The 18968-nt window shown below is 48.0% G+C and overlaps 1 protein-coding gene across 4 annotated transcripts in view; it reads left to right on the top strand.

Annotated features, from left to right (window-relative positions):
• Positions 1–18968, top strand: part of LOC140065388 (uncharacterized) — a 55214-nt gene that overhangs the window by 17728 nt on the left and 18518 nt on the right. Inside the window, exons 1-7 of one of the 4 annotated variants that reach the window (XM_072112989.1) lie at positions 2078–2232; positions 2819–2933; positions 3017–3114; positions 9383–9473; positions 9694–10112; positions 10326–10416; positions 10636–11868. In XM_072112989.1, the coding sequence (XP_071969090.1) occupies positions 2846–2933; positions 3017–3114; positions 9383–9473; positions 9694–10112; positions 10326–10416; positions 10636–11868 (2020 nt within the window). In that variant the 5' untranslated portion in view covers positions 2078–2232; positions 2819–2845. The other 3 variants (XM_072112987.1, XM_072112990.1, XM_072112988.1) reach the window with 3 other exon arrangements.

The following is an 18968-nucleotide window of genomic DNA, read 5'->3' as shown; positions in this document are numbered from 1 at the left end:
AAGTCTTTAGGGTCTGCTCCATGACGTAATGGAGCTTTGAAAGGTGGTGTTCGTGTGTAAAGGAGGGATTGCAGAAGGCTTGGGGCAAGTATAGTCTCCAGTTCTATCCATACCTTATAAGATTTAAATCAAGGATGCAAGCTTGCACATCTCGCTTATGGGGGTTTACACGTCAGTCAGTCTGGAGGTTCTCATGGTTTGGGGAGATGACTACAGAATGTTTAGCTTTTTCCAGCAGATATCTTTTATTTTTTTTTATGCAGAAAAGGCTGTAAGGATCTTTTTTCCCTTCTATCTCAAATCAGTCATGTATATCAGGATGTCATCAGTAGTGGATTAAAATATAGGTGATTTGGACGGTAGCCTGGTGCCCATGGCCACCCAAACAACCCACCAAATTTTATACTAAGAAGGACCTTCACCCATGTAAGCCTTGTACGTTTCTTCATGCTCTCAATACACATGTACATAAGAGCCATTTCAGGAAGGAAGGTTTTATAATTGTCCTGAAACAGCAGATTGAAAACAAAAGCAGAAAGGACGCATCCCCCATTCTCTAAACAGCTCAATTCAAGTACTAGATGTAGGAAATGATTCCAGACATGTGGGAGCTATAATATTCATACAGCCCAGGACCCATGGGTGCATCACCACACGAAGCGGGATGGACTTGCTGCAGCAGGGTGCCACCAGGTCGCTCCACAGGTGCAACCAGCCCGCAGTGGCAGCCAAGGTCTAGGTACCAATTCAGGAGACAGTCTCCTGGTCAGGAACAGGCAGGTTGTCAGGGCTGGCGGCAGAGATGCAGAGGTCAAAGTTAAGGTCCGAGGTCAGCAACAGGAGATCAGCAGAAACGGGAACAAGGAACGGGATAGGAACAAGAGCGGGGACAAGGGGGGGGGTCATTTACTAAGGGCCCGAATCACGTTTTTCCGGCGGATTATATGAATATCTCCGATTTGCGGCGATTTTCCCTGAATTGCCCCAGGAATTTGGCGCATGTGATCGGATTGTGGCGCATCGGTGCCGGCATCGGTGTGGCTGTAAAAAACCCGACGGATTCGGAAAAACCGCCGCATTAAAAAAAAAAAGGGACGCTTGACACGCGCTTACCTGCACCCAGCGTTGAAGTTCAGTGCACTCTGACGGACTTCAGCGCAGCAGCGACACATGGTGGTCATCGGGCACACTACCTTAGTGAATCCCGTCCGGACCTGAATCCTCCGCAGAGAACGCGCCGCTGGATCGCGAATGGACCGGGTAAGTAAATTTGTCCCAGGAAGTTTTCTCTTCTCACCATAAAGTTCAAAGATCCGGATGATGGGAGGTGCCGGTTTAAATCAGAACCCGGAAGTGGCCAGCGCCTATCAGCGGTGCGCTGGCCCTTTAAATCTTTGAGTGCCAGTGCACGCGGTCTAGGGAGAGGTGAGTGCAGGCCGGGGGGAGCCACGCCACGGAGAGGGACACAGGTGTGATCACGGAGGCACCCATGACAGAGAGCAGAAGCATTGCAGTGGGAGGTCGAACACCATGATAAAGTGTTCTCAATTACCCATCTTAGGTGTTGAAACAGGTCTTCTCCACATCTCCCCCTTTATGTGTATGAGAGATTTGTTCTTGACAGACATTTTGTGCAAGCCATGAAATAAAAACAATAAGGGAGACGTCTGTCATGTACACAAGAACATGTTTGCTCCTGCAGGTAAAGTAGAGAAGGTAAAAAAAAACTGTCCCATTTATATAAATATCTTCCATTTCATGTAATGATCCTCCCACGTGTTGTCAGTAATTTGCTTATTGTATAAATAGAAGGGGTGCCCTGTGCTTTTTGTGTTCGGTAACGGAACAGACACTTTCATTTCATATTTAGTCAATAGTTCTATTGGTGTCGGTTATTACACCACGTGGGGCTTCCTTCAGTCTAATCCCTGGTCGGAACTTCTCCTAACATGAGGAGCAGGGATAGTCCTGCCTCTAGTAACATGTCCTGGAGCCTGAATCCCCCCCACACATGTGACTAATCACATGACTATGACATCATCACAGGTCCTATAGCTTCTCCACCCGAAGACGGACTCCTCCCTTACATAGTTAGGTTCACATGACTATGACATCATCACAGGTCCTATAGCTTCTCCACCCCCGAAGCCGGACTCCCTCCACACATAGGGACACCATCACAGGTCCTTTCTCCTTCTCACATATATCTGGAGCACAGCTTTGCAGGCGGAGGTATGTATGTAGTCACCGGTGTTGTCTGTCAGGATTACCGGGGAATATTCATCAGTGACCCTTCACTTCTATCTATCTGGTAAAATGATTACAGTAATTGTATTACTGTATGTTATTATGATGATACAATATTTTAGTACCTTATGGTTTTGTACATAGTGTTGTGGCAGATGTTAATCACAGAGACAGATGTAATTTTACAGTTACATACATACACTACGAGAGGCGCGTTCTTACATGTTGCTAGTTCCTTAGTTACAAGCAAACGTTTACAGGACAGTACAGGTCAACAATACCACATTACATGACATAAGGTGAAACAATTACAGTACGAAATACAATAGTGACAGTAACAAATGGACACAATCTCGACAGACATGCATAAGGGGTACTACAGAAGGGGTGCCGGTGCGGCGCTAACAGTGATTGGGGTAAATCAGTCGTGTCCTGCTGCTGCTATTGGTTTGGCAGAAGAGACATTGCCCGTAGCTTCACTTTTGTCAAGTACCAGTGCTTAAGCTGAGCCATGGTACAGTGTTCCTCCTGATTTGCAATAAGGCTCTGGTTCTGATTATCTTCATTTCAGAAAAATTTCCTCACTGGCACGTCAACAATGGACAGAGTCAAGATGTCAGAGAGAATAATAAACCTCCCCCTCAAGGACGTCATGATGGAGGACCACCAGCCCCTCACATCAGCAGGTAATAGACAGGACTAAATCCACACGTCCTTTCATTATCTGTAAGGAAAGAAGGAATTCAGTCTCTGGATGTGTTTCCTACAGGTAGATCCAGTAAGAGAACATCACCGGAGAGATGTCCCAGTCCTCTTCTTCTACCACAGGATTGTTCAGAAGAGAAATATGTCCCATGGGATCATCAGGTAGACGGAGATAAGACTTCATGACATCTTCTCTGATCTGTGGAGATTTATTTTAATCATAAACTTATGTATATTGTAAAACCTATGAAATCTTAAAATTGTCTTACTGTAAAATGCCATCCCCATATATAGTCTCTGTGTCATATAACGTACCGTATATACTCGTGTATAAGCTGAGTTTTTAAGCACAAAAATTGTCTTGGCTTATACAGGAGTCAATTAAAAAATAAACGCACATACTCACCTTCCGGTGTGGCTCCCCACGGCTTCTCTTCTCTCTGCTGTAACAGCCGACAGAGATGCGGCCACTCTGCCGGCCGGTGCACACTATGTGTCGCTGCTGAATACTTCATAGTGTGCGCCGACGGGCAGAAGGCATGGCCGCAGCTCTGCCGGCTGTTACAGCATAGAGAAGAAAGAGGAGGAGCTGCAATGACGGGAGGATCGGGGAGCCGTGGCAAGCATCAGGGACCACCGGAGGGTGAGTTTTTTTAATAAGTTTATTTTTTTATGTGCTGGGCAGACTGGGGGCTGTCTGGCTATATACCACAGAGGGCCGTCTGGCTATATACCACAGGGGGCCGTCTGGCTATATACCACAGGGGGCCGTCTGGCTATATACCACAGGGGGCCGTCTGGCTATATACCACAGGGGGCCGTCTGGCTAGATACCACAGGGGGCCGTCTGGCTAGATACCACAGGGGGCCGTCTGGCTAGATACCACAGGGGGCCGTCTGGCTAGATACCACAGGGGGCCGTCTGGCTAGATACCACAGGGGGCCGTCTGGCTAGATACCACAGGGGGCCGTCTGGCTAGATACCACAGGGGGCCGTCTGGCTAGATACCACAGGGGGCCGTCTGGCTAGATACCACAGGGGGCCGTCTGGCTAGATACCACAGGGGGCCGTCTGGCTAGATACCACAGGGGGCCGTCTGGCTAGATACCACAGGGGGCCGTCTGGCTAGATACTACAGGAACCAGCGATATACATGCTACAGGGGCTGGTGGGCTATATGCTACAGGGGCTGGTGGGCTATATGCTACAGGGGCTGGTGGGCTATATGCTACAGGGGCTGGTGGGCTATATGCTACAGGGGCTGGTGGGCTATATGCTACAGGGGTTGGCGGGCTATATGCTATAGGGGTTGGCGGGCTATATGCTATAGGGGCTGGCAGGCTATATACTACAGGGGCTGTCTATATACTACAGGGGGCAAGCAGAATATATATTACATATACTACCCGCCCGGGTGTGGGCCGACGCTGGGCATTACTGTCCTCGCACCGGCGCACTCACTGCTGCCGCCTGGCGTGGAATACATGCTACGCAGCTGGCTGCCCCGATACATCAAGAGGCTTCTGCCTCTTGATGTATCGAGCTGCGACTAAGCAACGGCGGGGTTATCATACACTGGCGCACGAGTGCCAGTGTATAATAAATATGCCCCGTTGTGATCTTACTTAAGTGCCACGGACAACTTCTTTCTTGCTGTTTACAGCTTTCACTGTCAGGGTCGTGGTAGTGGACCCACTGTACCACTGCAAGCAATGATGCAAGCCGACACCTGGGAGCGGAGTCTAAGTGGCACCCGGTTTTTACCAGAGCCCGCCGCAAAGTGGGTTTGACTTGCTGCGGCGGGATACCACCAGGTCGCTCCACAGGCGAAACTTGGTCGCGGTGACCAAGGCGAGGTACAGAGTCAACAGGCAAAATCGGAGTAGTTGTCAGGCACAAGGTGAGGACAGGCGGCACAGGATCGGAGTCGGGGATGTAGCAGAAGATCAAGACCAGTCGGCAAAGAATCAAAGTCAGAAACGTAGCAGGAGGTCACAACGGCTAAAACACAGATAGTCAGGGAACGCTTTCTCAATGGCATAAGGGCACAAAGATCCTGTGGGGCATGAGGCAAGAGGTTGGCTATATATAGATTGTCAGGTGGCCAGCGCCAATTAGTGGTGCGCTGGCCCTTTAAATCTCAGACGCCCGGCACGTGCGCATCCTAAGAGGAGGGGACTTGCGCGCTGGAGCGAGGATGCCGCCACTGGAGCGCGTCGGGGTTAATGAACCTGCTGTTGGTGTGAGAGGGCACGTGGGTGCATCTGCGACCTGGGACATGGGTCGCAGGAAGATCCGTGATGTCCCCCCCCCCTCCATCGGCCTCCGCCTCTTCGTGGTCTGAAGAAATCGCTGCAGAAGGGCATGGTCAAGGATGTTGTCCTCAGGCTCCCAAGACCTCTCCTATGGACCGAACCCCTTCCAGACGTCGAGAAAGACTTCATATCCAAGACCTCTTTTACCTCATATACATTGGTGGCATCATCCTCAGGAGCAGAAGAAGGTACCTGTTGGGAGAAGCGGTTCAGGATGACTGGCTTCTGGAGAGAGAAGTGGAAGGAGTTCGGGATGCGCATGATGGGTGGGAGGAAGGAGCAGCTTATAGGCCACATGATTGATGCGCTTCAGCACCTCTAAAGGACCCAAGTTTACAGCTGGGAATCTTCAGCCGGACATATCTGTAGGAGAGCCACACTTTATCATCTGGAAAAAAAACTGGGGGAGGTCTGAGTTTTGGTGCAGACGGATGCCCGAATTAGAAATTGACGGGTCTTCTACCAACTCTTCTATGGCAGGAACATCAGCAGACATGGTGGGAGGAAGAGGTGGGCATGAATGTCGTCCATAACCAACAAAGAAAGGAGTGGCGCTGGCAGACTCAGAGTCCAGAGAGTTGTAGGGGAATTCTGTCCATGGCAGCAGAGTGGACCAGTCATCCTGTTAGGTGGAGATAGCAGCAGCAGCCCGGGGTCTGATTAACCCTCTCAACTTGCCCATTGGACTGTGGAGGGTACGCAGAGGAGAAGTCCAGCATCACGTTGAAGTTGACCACACAGGGATTGCCAGAAATGGGAAACAAACTGGACCCCATGGTCTGAGACAATGTGCAGGGGAAGTCCATGAAGCCGGAATATATGGAAGAAGGAACAGGCTAGCAAGACGAGGAGACGAAGGTAGACCAGGCAGAGGAATAAAGTGGGACACCTCTTACCACCCAAATGATTGTATTACTGGAAGAAGATGGGAGATCCATAATAAAGTCCATGAGGTAAGGGAAAGTTCGGAGCAGCACAGCAACTTCGGTGGGTGCACAGACCGTAAGTCCCCAGGCCAGGGGACTGTACTATAAGATCAGGAAAAGGCAGCACTCCGTAGATGGTGTTAAATAAAGTGGGTGTCTTTATTCCATGAGCAATGTTTCAGCTCCTTTCGAGCCTTTATCATGCTTGAATCATGCATGGAATATCATGCTTTATCATGCATGGAATAAAGACACCCACTTTATTTGACACCAACTACGGAGTGCTGCCTTTTCCTGATCTAATAAAGTCCATGGCTATGTGAGCCCACAGACAACTGGGTATCGCCAACAGCAGGAGCAGACCTGCTGGCTTGAGAAGTGACAGATTGTTAGGGGCACACAATGTGCAAAATCTCGAACGTCCTTGACCAGATCTTGCCACCAGTAGAAACGAGATATGAGAGCGACAGATCTCTTCACACGAGGGTGCACAGCCACACTAGAGCAATGTCCCCAAGTTAATATCCTCCTCCGTAGAGCGGATCGGACATAGGTCTTGCCAGGAGGAAGCTGCCATAGGTCCACTGGAGCAAAAACAAACAACATTCAGGAGGAACAACGTGTCTAGGAACGGGTCCTTCCCCCATTACGTCAGTGGCACGGGAAAGGGCATCGGCCTTAACATTCTTCTCTATAGGACAGAAATGTATCAAAAAATTGAAACGGGAGAAGAAGAGGGACCAGCGAGCCTGTCGTGGATAGTGACACTAAGCAGTCTGGAGGTACAGGAGGTTCTGTGATCAGTATAGATACTGACTGGATGAAGAGCTCCCTCCCGAAGATAATGACACTCTTCCAAAGCAAGTTTTATGGCCACAAGCTCCCGATCACCAATAAAGTAGTTCCTCTCTGCAGGTCTTAGAGAAGAAGCCGCATGTAAGGGTTCAACTTTTGGGCCCTTTCTGGGTGAAAACAGCACCAACTGAGGAGGCGCCAACCTTGAGCAGGAACTGTTTCTCAGAATCTGGTTGAGAACAGGAGCAGAAGCAAAGGCAGAGTTAAGCTTGGAGAAAGCTTCTTCAGCCGCCGGAGGCCACAGCTTAGGATTGGCGTTTCCCTTTGTCAGTGCCACAATGGGAGACCCAAAGGAAGAGAAATGCAAAATGAACTGCCAATAGTAATTAGCGAAGCCCAGGAATCTCTGGATAGCACAAAGTCCTACTGGGCAGGGCCACTGAAGTACCACAGATAACTTGATAGGATCCATCTCAAGCCCTTTGTCAGAGATGAGGTAACCAAGGAATAGAAGACTCTTCTGATGAAACTGACACTTCTCGAGTTTAGCCCTTAGGCGCATGAAAACTTGTCGTACCTGAATCTGATGGGACTCAAGGTCTGCAGAGAACACCGGGATATCGTTCAGGTAGACCACAACACGGTATATAGCAAATCTCTGAAAATGTTGTTGATGAACTCCTAGAATACAGCTGAGTCCAAACAGCATGACGAGATACTCAAAGTGCCCATTAGGAGTATTGAAGGGAGTCTTTCACTCATCGCCTTCACAGATATGGATGAGGTTATACACCACATGTTGATCTAGTTTGGTAAAGACCTTGGCTCGAAAAGTTTTGTGATGGGCAGTGACTCTTCACTGTAATTTTGTTAAGGCCACAATAGTCTATGCATGGACGGAGTGAGCCATCCTTTTTGGCCACAAAAAAGAACCTGCATCGGCAGGAGAAGAGGACTTGTGTATAAACCCCTTCTGCAGGTCCTCCTTCAACAAGGTGGTCTCAGCAGAAGATGCCTGGGCTGGTTCCTCAAAGACGGCCCGGAATTCCGTGAGGAACGCGGTGATGTTGGCAATGACCGGATTTTCCTATCCCAGAGGGGGGTGGCCCATGCCAGGGCTTTCCCGGAGAGTAGACTGACCACAAATGCCACCTTAAGCCTCTCTGTGGGGAACTGTGGAGGCATCAGCTCAATGTGCAGTGAGCACTGGGTGATGAAGCCCCTGCACGACTTGGCGTCTCTGTCATATTTGGACTGCATGGGGTTCAGTAGAAGGCAGAGTAGCTGCTGTAACAGATGGTGCCGTAGGAACAGGATGCTGCTGGGTGATCAGAAACTGCTGCATGATGGCGGTGAGATGGGAAAGTTGCTTGTCCTGCACGGCAATCTGCTGAGACTGCTGAGCTACGATGGTGGTGAAGTCAACCAGTTTTGGCAAGGGAACCTTGGTGGGATCCATGGCCGGATCTTACTGTCGGGGTAGTAGACCCTGCGATCGATGTCGCTAGCCGACACCTGGGAGCAGGATCTAAGTGACACCTGGTTTCCACCAGAACCCGTCACAAAGCGAGTTATACTTGCTGCGGCTGGATACCACCAGGTCACTTCACAGGCGCGACTTGCTAACGGTGGCAGCCAAGGCGAGGTACAGAGTCAACAGTTGTTGTCAGGCGAAAGGTCAGGACAGGATTGGAGTCGGGAAGGTGTGGAAGGTCAAGACCGGCGGCAAAGAAATAATGTCAGGAACATAGTAGGAGTTCACAAGGGAACTGCACAGACAGTAAGGGAATGCTTTCTCAATATTATAAGGGCACAAAGATCCGTTGGAGCATAAGGGAAGAGGTTGCCTATTTATAGATCAGATGGCCAGCGCCAATTAGTGGTGCACTGGCCCTTTAAATTTCAGACAGCCGGCACACAAGCTCTAGGAGAAGGGTGCGCGCTGCAGTGAGAAGACCGTCGCTGGAAAACGGTGAGGTAAGTGAACCTGCTGCTGGCATGAGGGGGCACAGGGAGGCACATTGGTGTGCCTGCAACCTGGGACATGGGTCGCAGGAGCACCCGTGACATTCTCTTTGCACTCCAAATGACGAGTTTTCTTTATTCTTCGTTTTTGTTTGATTTTGAAATTGAAACCTGTATGAAAAAAAGGTTTCATGCAAACCATTTAGGTAGGGCAAACTGCTATAATAAGTTTTGGATGTTTCCCTTTATAGATCTGGTGGAGCAATCCCTAGTAAAATTCCTAGGCCTCTCAAGACATTTACTAAAGGGTCAAAGATTCATCTGCCCTGAGTGGAGGACAGATTTTATAGTGTCCAAGTTGGGGGTTAAAAAGAACCTTCTTCATTGTATGGTGACTTTTCCAATTTTTCACCCTTTTTTTGTATCAGGATGAAGATGTGAAGAATATTACTGCTCCAGAGACACATGTGAGGGGCGATGAGCGATGTAAGGAGGAGATTCCCACAGGTAACTGCCCAGGTGAGTAGTAACCACTAGATAAAGCAGAGACGAGTGATAACACAATACAGAACATGGAGACATAGACTAAGAAAAGCTGGAAGGTGGGAGCTATGAGGGTCAGGAATACTGCTCACCAGGACCTCGGAGGAGGAGACTGAGATGTTACATCAGTAATAATACAGAACCTTATGGTAAGCAGGGAAAGAGTTTTCTCACAGCCAATGTTCATTTTTTGCAGATGACTGTACCAAGAGCTCAGAGGAACATATGATATCAGAATCTGAAGCAGAGGAACCTTATATGACAGAAGATACATCCGACGAGCAGGACAACATCCCAGATGAATCCTCAGACCGTCACAGGACCAATCCATCGCCTGATCCTATTAAATTGGATCTATCTACAGAATCATCAGGAACTGCAAAGAACATTATCATAAGTCATACAGAGGAACTGCTATTTATATGTTCAGAATGTGGGAAAAGTTATACAGGAAAAATAAATCTTTTAAGACATCAAAGAATTCGCACGGGGGAGAAGCCATTTTCATGTTCAGAATGTGGAAAAAAAAATCAGTTTCAGAAATCATATCTTGCCAGACATCAGAGCATTCACACAGGAGAGAAGCCGTATTCATGTTCTGAGCAAACGGCTACAGTAAGTTTTGGATGTTTCCCTTTATAGATCTGGTGGAGCAATTCCTAGTAATATTCTTAGGCATCTCAAGACATTTAGTAAAGGGGTACACAGGGTCACAGATTCATCTGCCCTGAGTGAAGGACAGATTTTATAGTGTCCAAGTTGGGGGTTAAAAAGAACCTTCTTCATTGTCTGGTGACTTTTCCAATTTTCACCCTTTCTTTGTATCAGGGTGAAGACGTGAAGAATATTACTGCCCCAGAGACATATGTGAGGGGCGATGAGCGATGTAAGGAGGAGATTCCTACAGGTAACTGCCCAGGTGAGTAGTAACCACTAGATAAAGCAGAGACGAGTGATAACACAATACAGAACATGGAGACATAGACTAAGAAAAGCTGGAAGGTGGGAGCTATGAGGGTCAGGAGTACTGCTGACCAGGACCTCGGAGGAAGAGGCTGAGATGTTACATCAGTAATAATACAGAACCTTATGGTAAGCAGGAAAGAGTTTTCTCACAGCCAATGTTCATTTTTTGCAGATGACTGTACCAAGAGCTCAGAGGAACATATGATATCAGAATCTGAAGCAGAGGAACCTTATATGCCTGATCCTATTAAATTGGTTCCATCTACAGAATCATCAGGAACTGCAAAGAACATTATCATAAGTCATACAGGGAAACTGCTATTTATATGTTCAGAATGTGGGAAAAGTTTTACCCTAAAATCAAATCTTCGTAAACATCAGAGAATTCACACGGGGGAGAAGCGATTTTCATGTTCAGAATGTGGAAAAGGTTTTTACCACAAATCACATCTTGTTAGCCATCAGATGATTCACACCGGGGAGAAGCCGTATTCATGTTCAGAATGTGGGAAAGGTTTTACTCGAAATAATGAGCTCCTTATTCATCAAATGAACCACACAGGAGAGAAGCCATTTTCATGTTCAGAATGTGAAAAAGGTTTTAGGAAGAAATCACATCTTACCAAACATCTGAGAATTCACACAGGGGAAAAGCCATTTTCATGTTCAGAATGTGGGAAATGTTTTCTACACTTCGGAAGTTTTGTTAGACATCAGAGAATTCACACAGGGGAAAAGCCATTTTCATGTACAGAATGTGGGAAATGTTTTCCAACCATGAGAAATCTTGTTAGCCATCAGAGCATTCACACTGGGGAGAAGCCGTATTCATGTTCAGAATGTGGGAAAGGTTTTACGCAAAATAATGAGCTCCTTATTCATCAAATGAACCACACAGGAGAAAAACCATTTTCATGTTCAGAATGTGGAAAAGGTTTTAGGCTGAAATCACATCTTAACGAACATCTGAGAACTCACACAGGGGAAAAGCCATTTTCATGTTCAGAATGTGGGAAATGTTTTCTACACTTCGGAAGTTTTGTTAGACATCAGAGAATTCACACAGGGGAAAAGCCATTTTCATGTGCAGAATGTGGGAAATGTTTTCCAACCATGAGAAATCTTGTTAGACATCAGAGAATTCACACAGGGGAGAAGCCGTATTCATGTTCAAAATGTGGGAAATGTTTCTCCAACACTGAAACTCTTGTTTTACATCAAAGAAGTCACACAGGGGAGAAGCCATTTTCATGTACAGAGTGTGGGAAATGTTTTGCCCAGAAATCAGCTCTTGTTAGACATCTGAGAAGTCACACAGGGGAGAAGCCATTTTCATGTTTAGATTGCGGAAAATGTTTTTCTCAGAAACCGGATTTTGTTAACCATCAAACGCGCGTACACAGTGGTAAAGCAGAATTCACGTTATAAATCAGGGGGAAATGTTTTGGCAACAGATCGCAGATGTTTTAGCCTTAGATTGTGTGACGTACTAAGAGGAAAACGTTAAAAAATGGATGATTCCAAGTCATATCTATATTTAATTTTAAGATCTAAGAATTTGTTACTAGTTACCAGACATTTACTTATAAAATATAATTGTCGCTGCCCCATCTTTAAAGAAATTATAATGATGAAACAGACAGCTTGGTCTCTCTTTATAGTGGCTGAAGAAATCAGAAATAACTTCATTATACACCTTAACACTAGGGATGGGCTTGGCCCTGATGTGTTTTCAGATGTAGTGCTGAGGCTTTTCCACATTTCCTGCTGAGGCATCTCAGGATTGATAGCAGTGCAAAAGTGACACTACATGGAGCACAGGCTGCCAAAAATGCAGTTTGTCCTGTAGTCTGAGGATGATAGAATAAAGAGAAGTTCAACTTGAAATCTAACAGATTAAAGAGCGCTATTAGCTGGAACAGCCTTCCCCTTTCCCTTTTTGGAAGGATAGCGGCGGTAAAAATTACTATCCTGCCTAAGCTGCTTTATCTTTTCGAGCCGTTACCAGCAGGGGCGCACCTGCCATGAGGCGAGTTGAGACTTTCACCTCAGGGCGGTGCGCCTCCTGGTGGAGGAGGGGGCGGCATTTTGCAGGATGCGAGGCTGCTCCTACTTACAATAGTACTTGCATCATTCAGATGCAAGTACTATTGCTGACAACGCCGCGCAGGACGTCCTGTGCGGCGCTGCTGTGACACAGGAAGTGCTTACTAGCTTCCTGTGTCACTACCACAGAGGCAGCCTGGAGGAGCGAGGGGGAGGAGTAGGGGGAGGAGTGGGAGCGCCACAATCAAACATGTGGCTGGTCTCCCTGGAGGTGCAGGCCCCGGCAGAGCTGACAGGAGAAGCCCCGCCCACCAGCCCGGGCCTCCTGCACAGAGGAGACATCCACTGCCATGATGTATCCCCTGCCTGACCTGGACCTGCTGCTGGATATCAGGTAAGTGACATGTGTATATGTGTGTGTCTTCCCTGTGTATCTGTGTTTTGTCATGTGTTTATGTGTGTGTTTGTTCCCCGTTTATATGTGTTTTGTCATGTATATATGTGTGTACAACATGTCAGGTGTGTGTATATAGAGGTATGACATGTAATAGCTGTATATACATGTGTAATGTGTGTGTGTGTGTGTGTGTATATATAGGTATGACTTGTAATAGCTGTATATATAGGTGTAATGTGTGTGTGTATATATAGAGGTATGACATGTAATAGCTGTATATATAGGTGTAATGTGTGTGTGTATATAGAGGTATGTATACAGCTGTATACAGTGATTGCTGGGGGAGCTGTATACAGTGGTTGCTGGGGGAGCTGTATACAGTGATTGCTGGGGGAGCTGTATATAGTGATTGCTGGGGGAGCTGTATATAGTGATTGCTGGGGGAGCTGTATACAGTGATTGCTGGGGGAGCTGTATATAGTGATTGCTGTGGAGCTGTATATAGTGATTGCTGGGGGAGCTGTATATAGTGGTTGCTGGGGGAGCTGTATACAGTGATTGTTGGGGGACTGTATATAGTGATTGCTGGGGGAGCTGTATATAGTGATTGCTGGGGGAGCTGTATACAGTGATTGCAGGGGGCTGTATATAGTGATTGCTGGGGGAGCTGTATATAGTGATTGCTGGGGGAGCTGTATACAGTGATTGCTGGGGGAGCTGTATACAGTGATTGCTGGGGGACTGTATATAGTGATTGCTGGGGGAGCTGTATACAGTGATTGCTGGGGGAGCTGTATATAGTGATTGCTGGTGGAGCTGTATATAGTGATTACTGGGGGAGCTGTATATAGTGATTGCTGGGGGAGCTGCGTACATTTTATACTACATGGCTGTACGCTGTATGTATTTTGCATTGCTTTATTTTCACACCAAACCAATATGATGGATCTGGTCCTGACATTCCCTTATATATTACATATATGTTGGGGTGGGGGGCGTCTCTCTATGGCTCGCCTCAGGCAGCAGACAGGCTTGGTACACCCCTGGTTACCAGTATCGGTGTCACTGGGCGCTATTACACTTTATATGGGCGAAGAAGAGACACAGGATCTCTAGGACTGTTTTGATCTCTCACAAATCCAAGGGGGGTTTATCGGTGCCGAATATAACCAGGTATTACTGGGCAAACACTGGCGGCGTATTCTGGTATGGTCCACCCTGTTGGCATTTTCTAAATGGATGGAGATAGAAAAATTGTGGTTGGCCCCCTTTCACCCTAACTCCTATCTCTGTCCTAAAGAGGCACCCGCGTTACCCAGCTCTCAGCTAGGCCCTATTTCATTCATGATAAAATTATGGAGTTGGGGGGACTCTTCAGCACATCTTCTGGACATGTCCATTCACACAGCCTTTTTGGCAGGAGGTGGAGACTCTCCTCCAGGCGGTGGTAGCGGTGGATATTCCACTCTCTCCTTTATTTTACCTGTTGAATGTCTCCCCTCAGCCCATGGCCAAGACAGCTAATAAAATGAGTTTACACATCCTCACGGCTGCGAGGTGTTTGATAGCGCAATTCTGGAAAAGGCAAGCCCCTTCCCTCTCGAATGGACCTACTCTCCAGGGTAAGGGAAACTCGCAGTATGGAATCCCTGACTGCCTCCCTGAATAATCGCATTTCATTGTTTGATAAAACATGTGAGCAATGGGATCGCTTCTGGGAAGAAGAGCGGGCGGGAGAGGGAGAGTGATATGGATACCCCCATTTGTTATTTGTTGTTATTGTTAAGTATGAATGGCTTCCCTCTGTCTGTTCTTTTTTTTGTCCTTTTCTACGTCCTCTAGGTCCCTCCAATGTAGGAGAAAGATATCGCAGTTTGAATCTACCCACAGATTTTTAGACGGAGACTTGTAGGAATGAAATATCTTGCGGGACTTGGGCCTGTTGGGTATAATTTTAATGGCTTCTTCTGCATAGCTTTTATATTATGGGAACATTATACTGTTAGGCTTAGGTTCAAAGCCTCTTGTTATGCCAATGGAAAGTGCAATTTTTAACATTCCATGGGACAAACTCTGTCTTACTGTCGTATTATTGAGAAATATGTACTTGATAATTCTTGTTATGTCTTTTTTGAAAAATGATAATAAAAATACAATTATAAAAAAAAGAGTAGCACTCTTTTTTTATAATTGTATTTTTATTATCATTTTTCAAAAAAGGCTGTCATAGAGAATTTATCATCTGCCACCCAAGCACTAGAACTTCTAGATTATATTGGCAGATCAGTAATAAAGTCCAGGGAAATCAGACAGTTTTTTTATTTCGACCCCAAGGTAGAATTTTCTGCCTTTTGGAAGCACGAGTGTACCCGAGTCCTAGAGGCGCGCGCGCCAGCTTCACTAGGATTTGCGACATTCCTGAGTATTCCTGCATTCCAGTGTGTTCCTGTGTTGCCATGTTCCTGTGTTACCAGAGTCCCTCCGTGTTCCTGTGTTACCAGAGTTCCTTCGTGTTGCTGTGTTCCTGATTTCCTGTGTCCCGTGTGCGTGTGTTCCCGTTCCCATCTGCCTGGACCTCCCGTTGCTGACCCCGGATTGGACATGACCTTGCATCTCTGCCGCCTGTCCTGAACTTGTGCCTGGACCCGACCACGAGACTGTCTTCTGGTTAGGTACCTCGACCTCGGCTGCCACCGCGTGCTAGTCGCACCTGTGGAACGACCTGGTGGTACCCTGCCTCAAGACCATCTTGCTTTGCAGCGGGCTCTTTTGAAGACCAGGTGCCACTTAGATTCCGGTCCCAGGTGTCGGCTAGTACCACCTCCCGCGGTGGTCCAGAGGATCCACTCATCCCGAATCCTGACAGTAAGATCCGGGGCCGAGGTTCTGCTTCCCGGTCGGCCTGATCTTGCCACCATTGTGGTTCAGCAATCCCGCCGGTTGTCACTTAACGCGACCAGCTGGGACAGGTCACCACCATGCTGCAACAGCTGCTAGCCGCTCAACATCAGCAACAGGTTCCAGAGACTGCTCCCGCAGCTGCTGCTACCCCAACCTGTCTTCCTGCCGCTGAACCTAGGCTACGGCTGTCTATGCCCAATCCATGTCTATGTAACCAAGTGCTGAAGTCATGCCATCTCAATTTGTCACAGAGCGATTCAAGGTGGCATTCATCGTCAGTCTCCTCTCCGGGAAAGCCCTGGCCTGGGCTACCCCTGTTTGGGACAGAGACGACCCGGTCACGGCTACTCTCAGGACATTCTGGTGGAGCTCCGGTCCGTGTTTAAAGAACCTGCACGAGCCTCCTCGGCGGACTGCGCTGTTGAATCTGCGCCAGGGGAACACTTCTGTGGGAGAATATGCTGTCTAGCTCTATACTCTGGCCTTGTAACTCTCCTGGAAAAACACGGCCCTGTCCGCAGCTTTTAAAAAGGGACCCTTCTCTCTCGTTAAATAAGCTCTGGCCGCTCGTGATCTGCCGTCTATCTACCCTAAGTGGTCTCATCACCCTGGCCACCCGGATTGACATGCAGTTTAGGGAGCATGCCGAAGAGTTACGCCTGAAGCAACCCCAAGCCTGCCCACGACACCTTCCTCACCTGGCTCCTGCTTTCCAATGGCCACTCCAGCCTCCTGTCGTACCATCTGCAGAGGAGCCTATGGAGGTGGACAGAGCCAGACTCTCTTCCCAGGAGCATATCGGAAGACGTCAGGGAAACTTCCCTGGGTCCTGCCCTATCCCTCCCCAGCGTCTGGGAAACTCCAGCACCTAGGGTTCTTGAGAGAAGTGTCCCTAGGTGTAAGCAAAGCTTCTGCACACCTCATTATTCCGGTGCTTCTCAGCATTGGCACTAGCACCCAGTTGCAGGTCTCTGCCTTCTTGGACTCCGGTTCTGCAGGGAACTTCCTGGATGCTGCTCGTTTCCCAGCATCACATCTCTGCGGTTTGCCTCTAGAAGCCCTTAGTCATCTCCTCTGTCAGTGGCAAAATCCTCTCTGACCTGGTCCAGTACTGCATCAAGCCTTTGTCCTTGCAGGACGGTGTGCTGCACAAGGAGAGACTGTCTTTTTATTTTCTACCACGGTCCACGCCCTCCATCCTGTTGCGTCTACCATGGTTGCAGCTCCATGCTCCTGTTCTTAAGTGGAAGATGGGGGAGATCCTTCATTGGGGTCCTGATTGCCAGTCTCGCTGTGTGGAGATACCTCATCCAGTGCCAGTCTTGGTTTCTTCTGTGACTCTCAAGCCCCTGGAGGGTCTTCCCGCTAGCTATAAGGACTTTTTTGACGTCTTCACGAAGAAGCAGGCCGAGACGTTGCCGCCTCACTGCCCCTATGACGGTCCTGTGGATCTGCTGCCGGATACGTCCCCTCCGCGGGGCCGTGTGTACCCACTCTCCGTACCAGAAACAGCAGCCATGTTGGACTATGTCAAAGAAAACCTGCAGAGGGGATTCATACGTAAGTCCTCTTCTCCGGCTGGTGCAGGCTTTTTCTTTGTGACCAAAAAGGAAGGGTGACTCCATCCATGAATTGACTACCGTGGTCTTAACAAGGTCACAGTTAAGAACCGCTATCCATTGCCGTTGATCACGGATCTGTTTGACCGTCTTTGTGGAGCCAAGATCTTCTCCAAATTGGATCTTCGTGGGGCCTACAACCTCATTCGTATCCGCTAGGGAGACAAGTGGAAGACTGCTTTTAATACCCGTGATGGACACTTTGAATACCTGGTACCTGGTAATTGGACTCTGTAACGCACCTGCCGTTTTCCAGGAATTGGTTAGTGACATCATTAGAGACTTGCTTTATGTCTGTGTAGTGGTCTATTTGGACGACATTCTGGTATTCTCTCCGGACCTTGAGACCCACATACAGCAAGTCCTCAGTCGTTTAAGGGCCAATTGCCTTTACGCCAAACTTGAGAAGTGCCAATTCCATCAGCGGAGTCTTCCATATCTTGGCTATATCCTCTCTGAAAGAGGTCTCTGGATGGATCCTGCTATCTGCAGTTCTTCAGTGGCCTCGCCCTGTAGGAATACGCGCTATACAGTGGTTTCTGGGCTTCGTGAATTACTACCGGCAGTTCATCCCGCACTTCTCCTCTCTGGTGTTTCCTATTGTGGCACCCACCAAGAAGGGTGCCAACCCCCGTCTCTGGCCTTCGACAGCTGAGGAGGCCTTCAAGAACTTAAAGTCTATGTTTGCTTCAGCTCCAGTTCTTCTACGTACCAACACAGAGAGGCCTTTCCATCTGGAAGTGGATGCCTCCTTAGTAGGGGCCGGTGTGGTGCTCACGCAGAAGGGTCCCAAAGGTCGAACCTTCACCTGTGAATTTTTTTCCAAGACCTTCTCCTCCGCAGAGAGGAATTATTCTATAGGAGATCGAGAACTGCTGGCGATTAAGCTCGCCTTAGAAGAGTGGCGTTGCCTCCTGGAGGGAGCTTGTTTTCCGGTCAGCATTTACACGGACCACAAGAACCTCCTCTATCTCCAGACTGCTCAGCGACTCAATCCACATCAAGCTCGCTGGTCACTCTTCTTCTCCCAGTTCGATTTCATCATACATTTCTGTCCGGCTGGGAAGAACATCAAGGCTGACGCCCTCTGTCGTGACTCGGATGTCATTGCCGATACACAGCTGTCCGTGGACTCATTTGGCCATGGACTTCATCACGGACCTGCCGCCTTCATCAGGCAATACCGTCATCTGGGTGGTGACTGAACATTTTTCGAAGATGTCTCACTTTGTTCCTCTGCCAGGTTTGCCATCTGCTCCACGTCTTGCCAGACAGTTCTTCCTCTACCTCTTTCTGTAATGCGTCTCGACAAAAAGACTTTGACGGAAACTCAGATAGAGGTTCTTAGTTTGGGCATGTCTTTCTCAACTACTTCACCATTTGATTGCTTTGCAGCCATAAAGGATCTTCACCTTTTCGCACGGAAATTTATTATTTTTTTTTTTAAATTTCACAAAGAAATTGACCCACACCACTTTCCAGCAGCACATGAACAGGCAGCATTAAGAGCCCTGGATGAATTGATGAACGAACAAGAGGGAC

Source organism: Engystomops pustulosus, chromosome 6, assembly GCF_040894005.1.
Source record: "Engystomops pustulosus chromosome 6, aEngPut4.maternal, whole genome shotgun sequence".
NCBI lineage: Eukaryota > Metazoa > Chordata > Amphibia > Anura > Leptodactylidae > Engystomops > Engystomops pustulosus.
The sequence above is the reverse complement of the archived record's forward strand: the minus strand, read 5'-3'. Positions and strand labels throughout refer to the sequence as shown.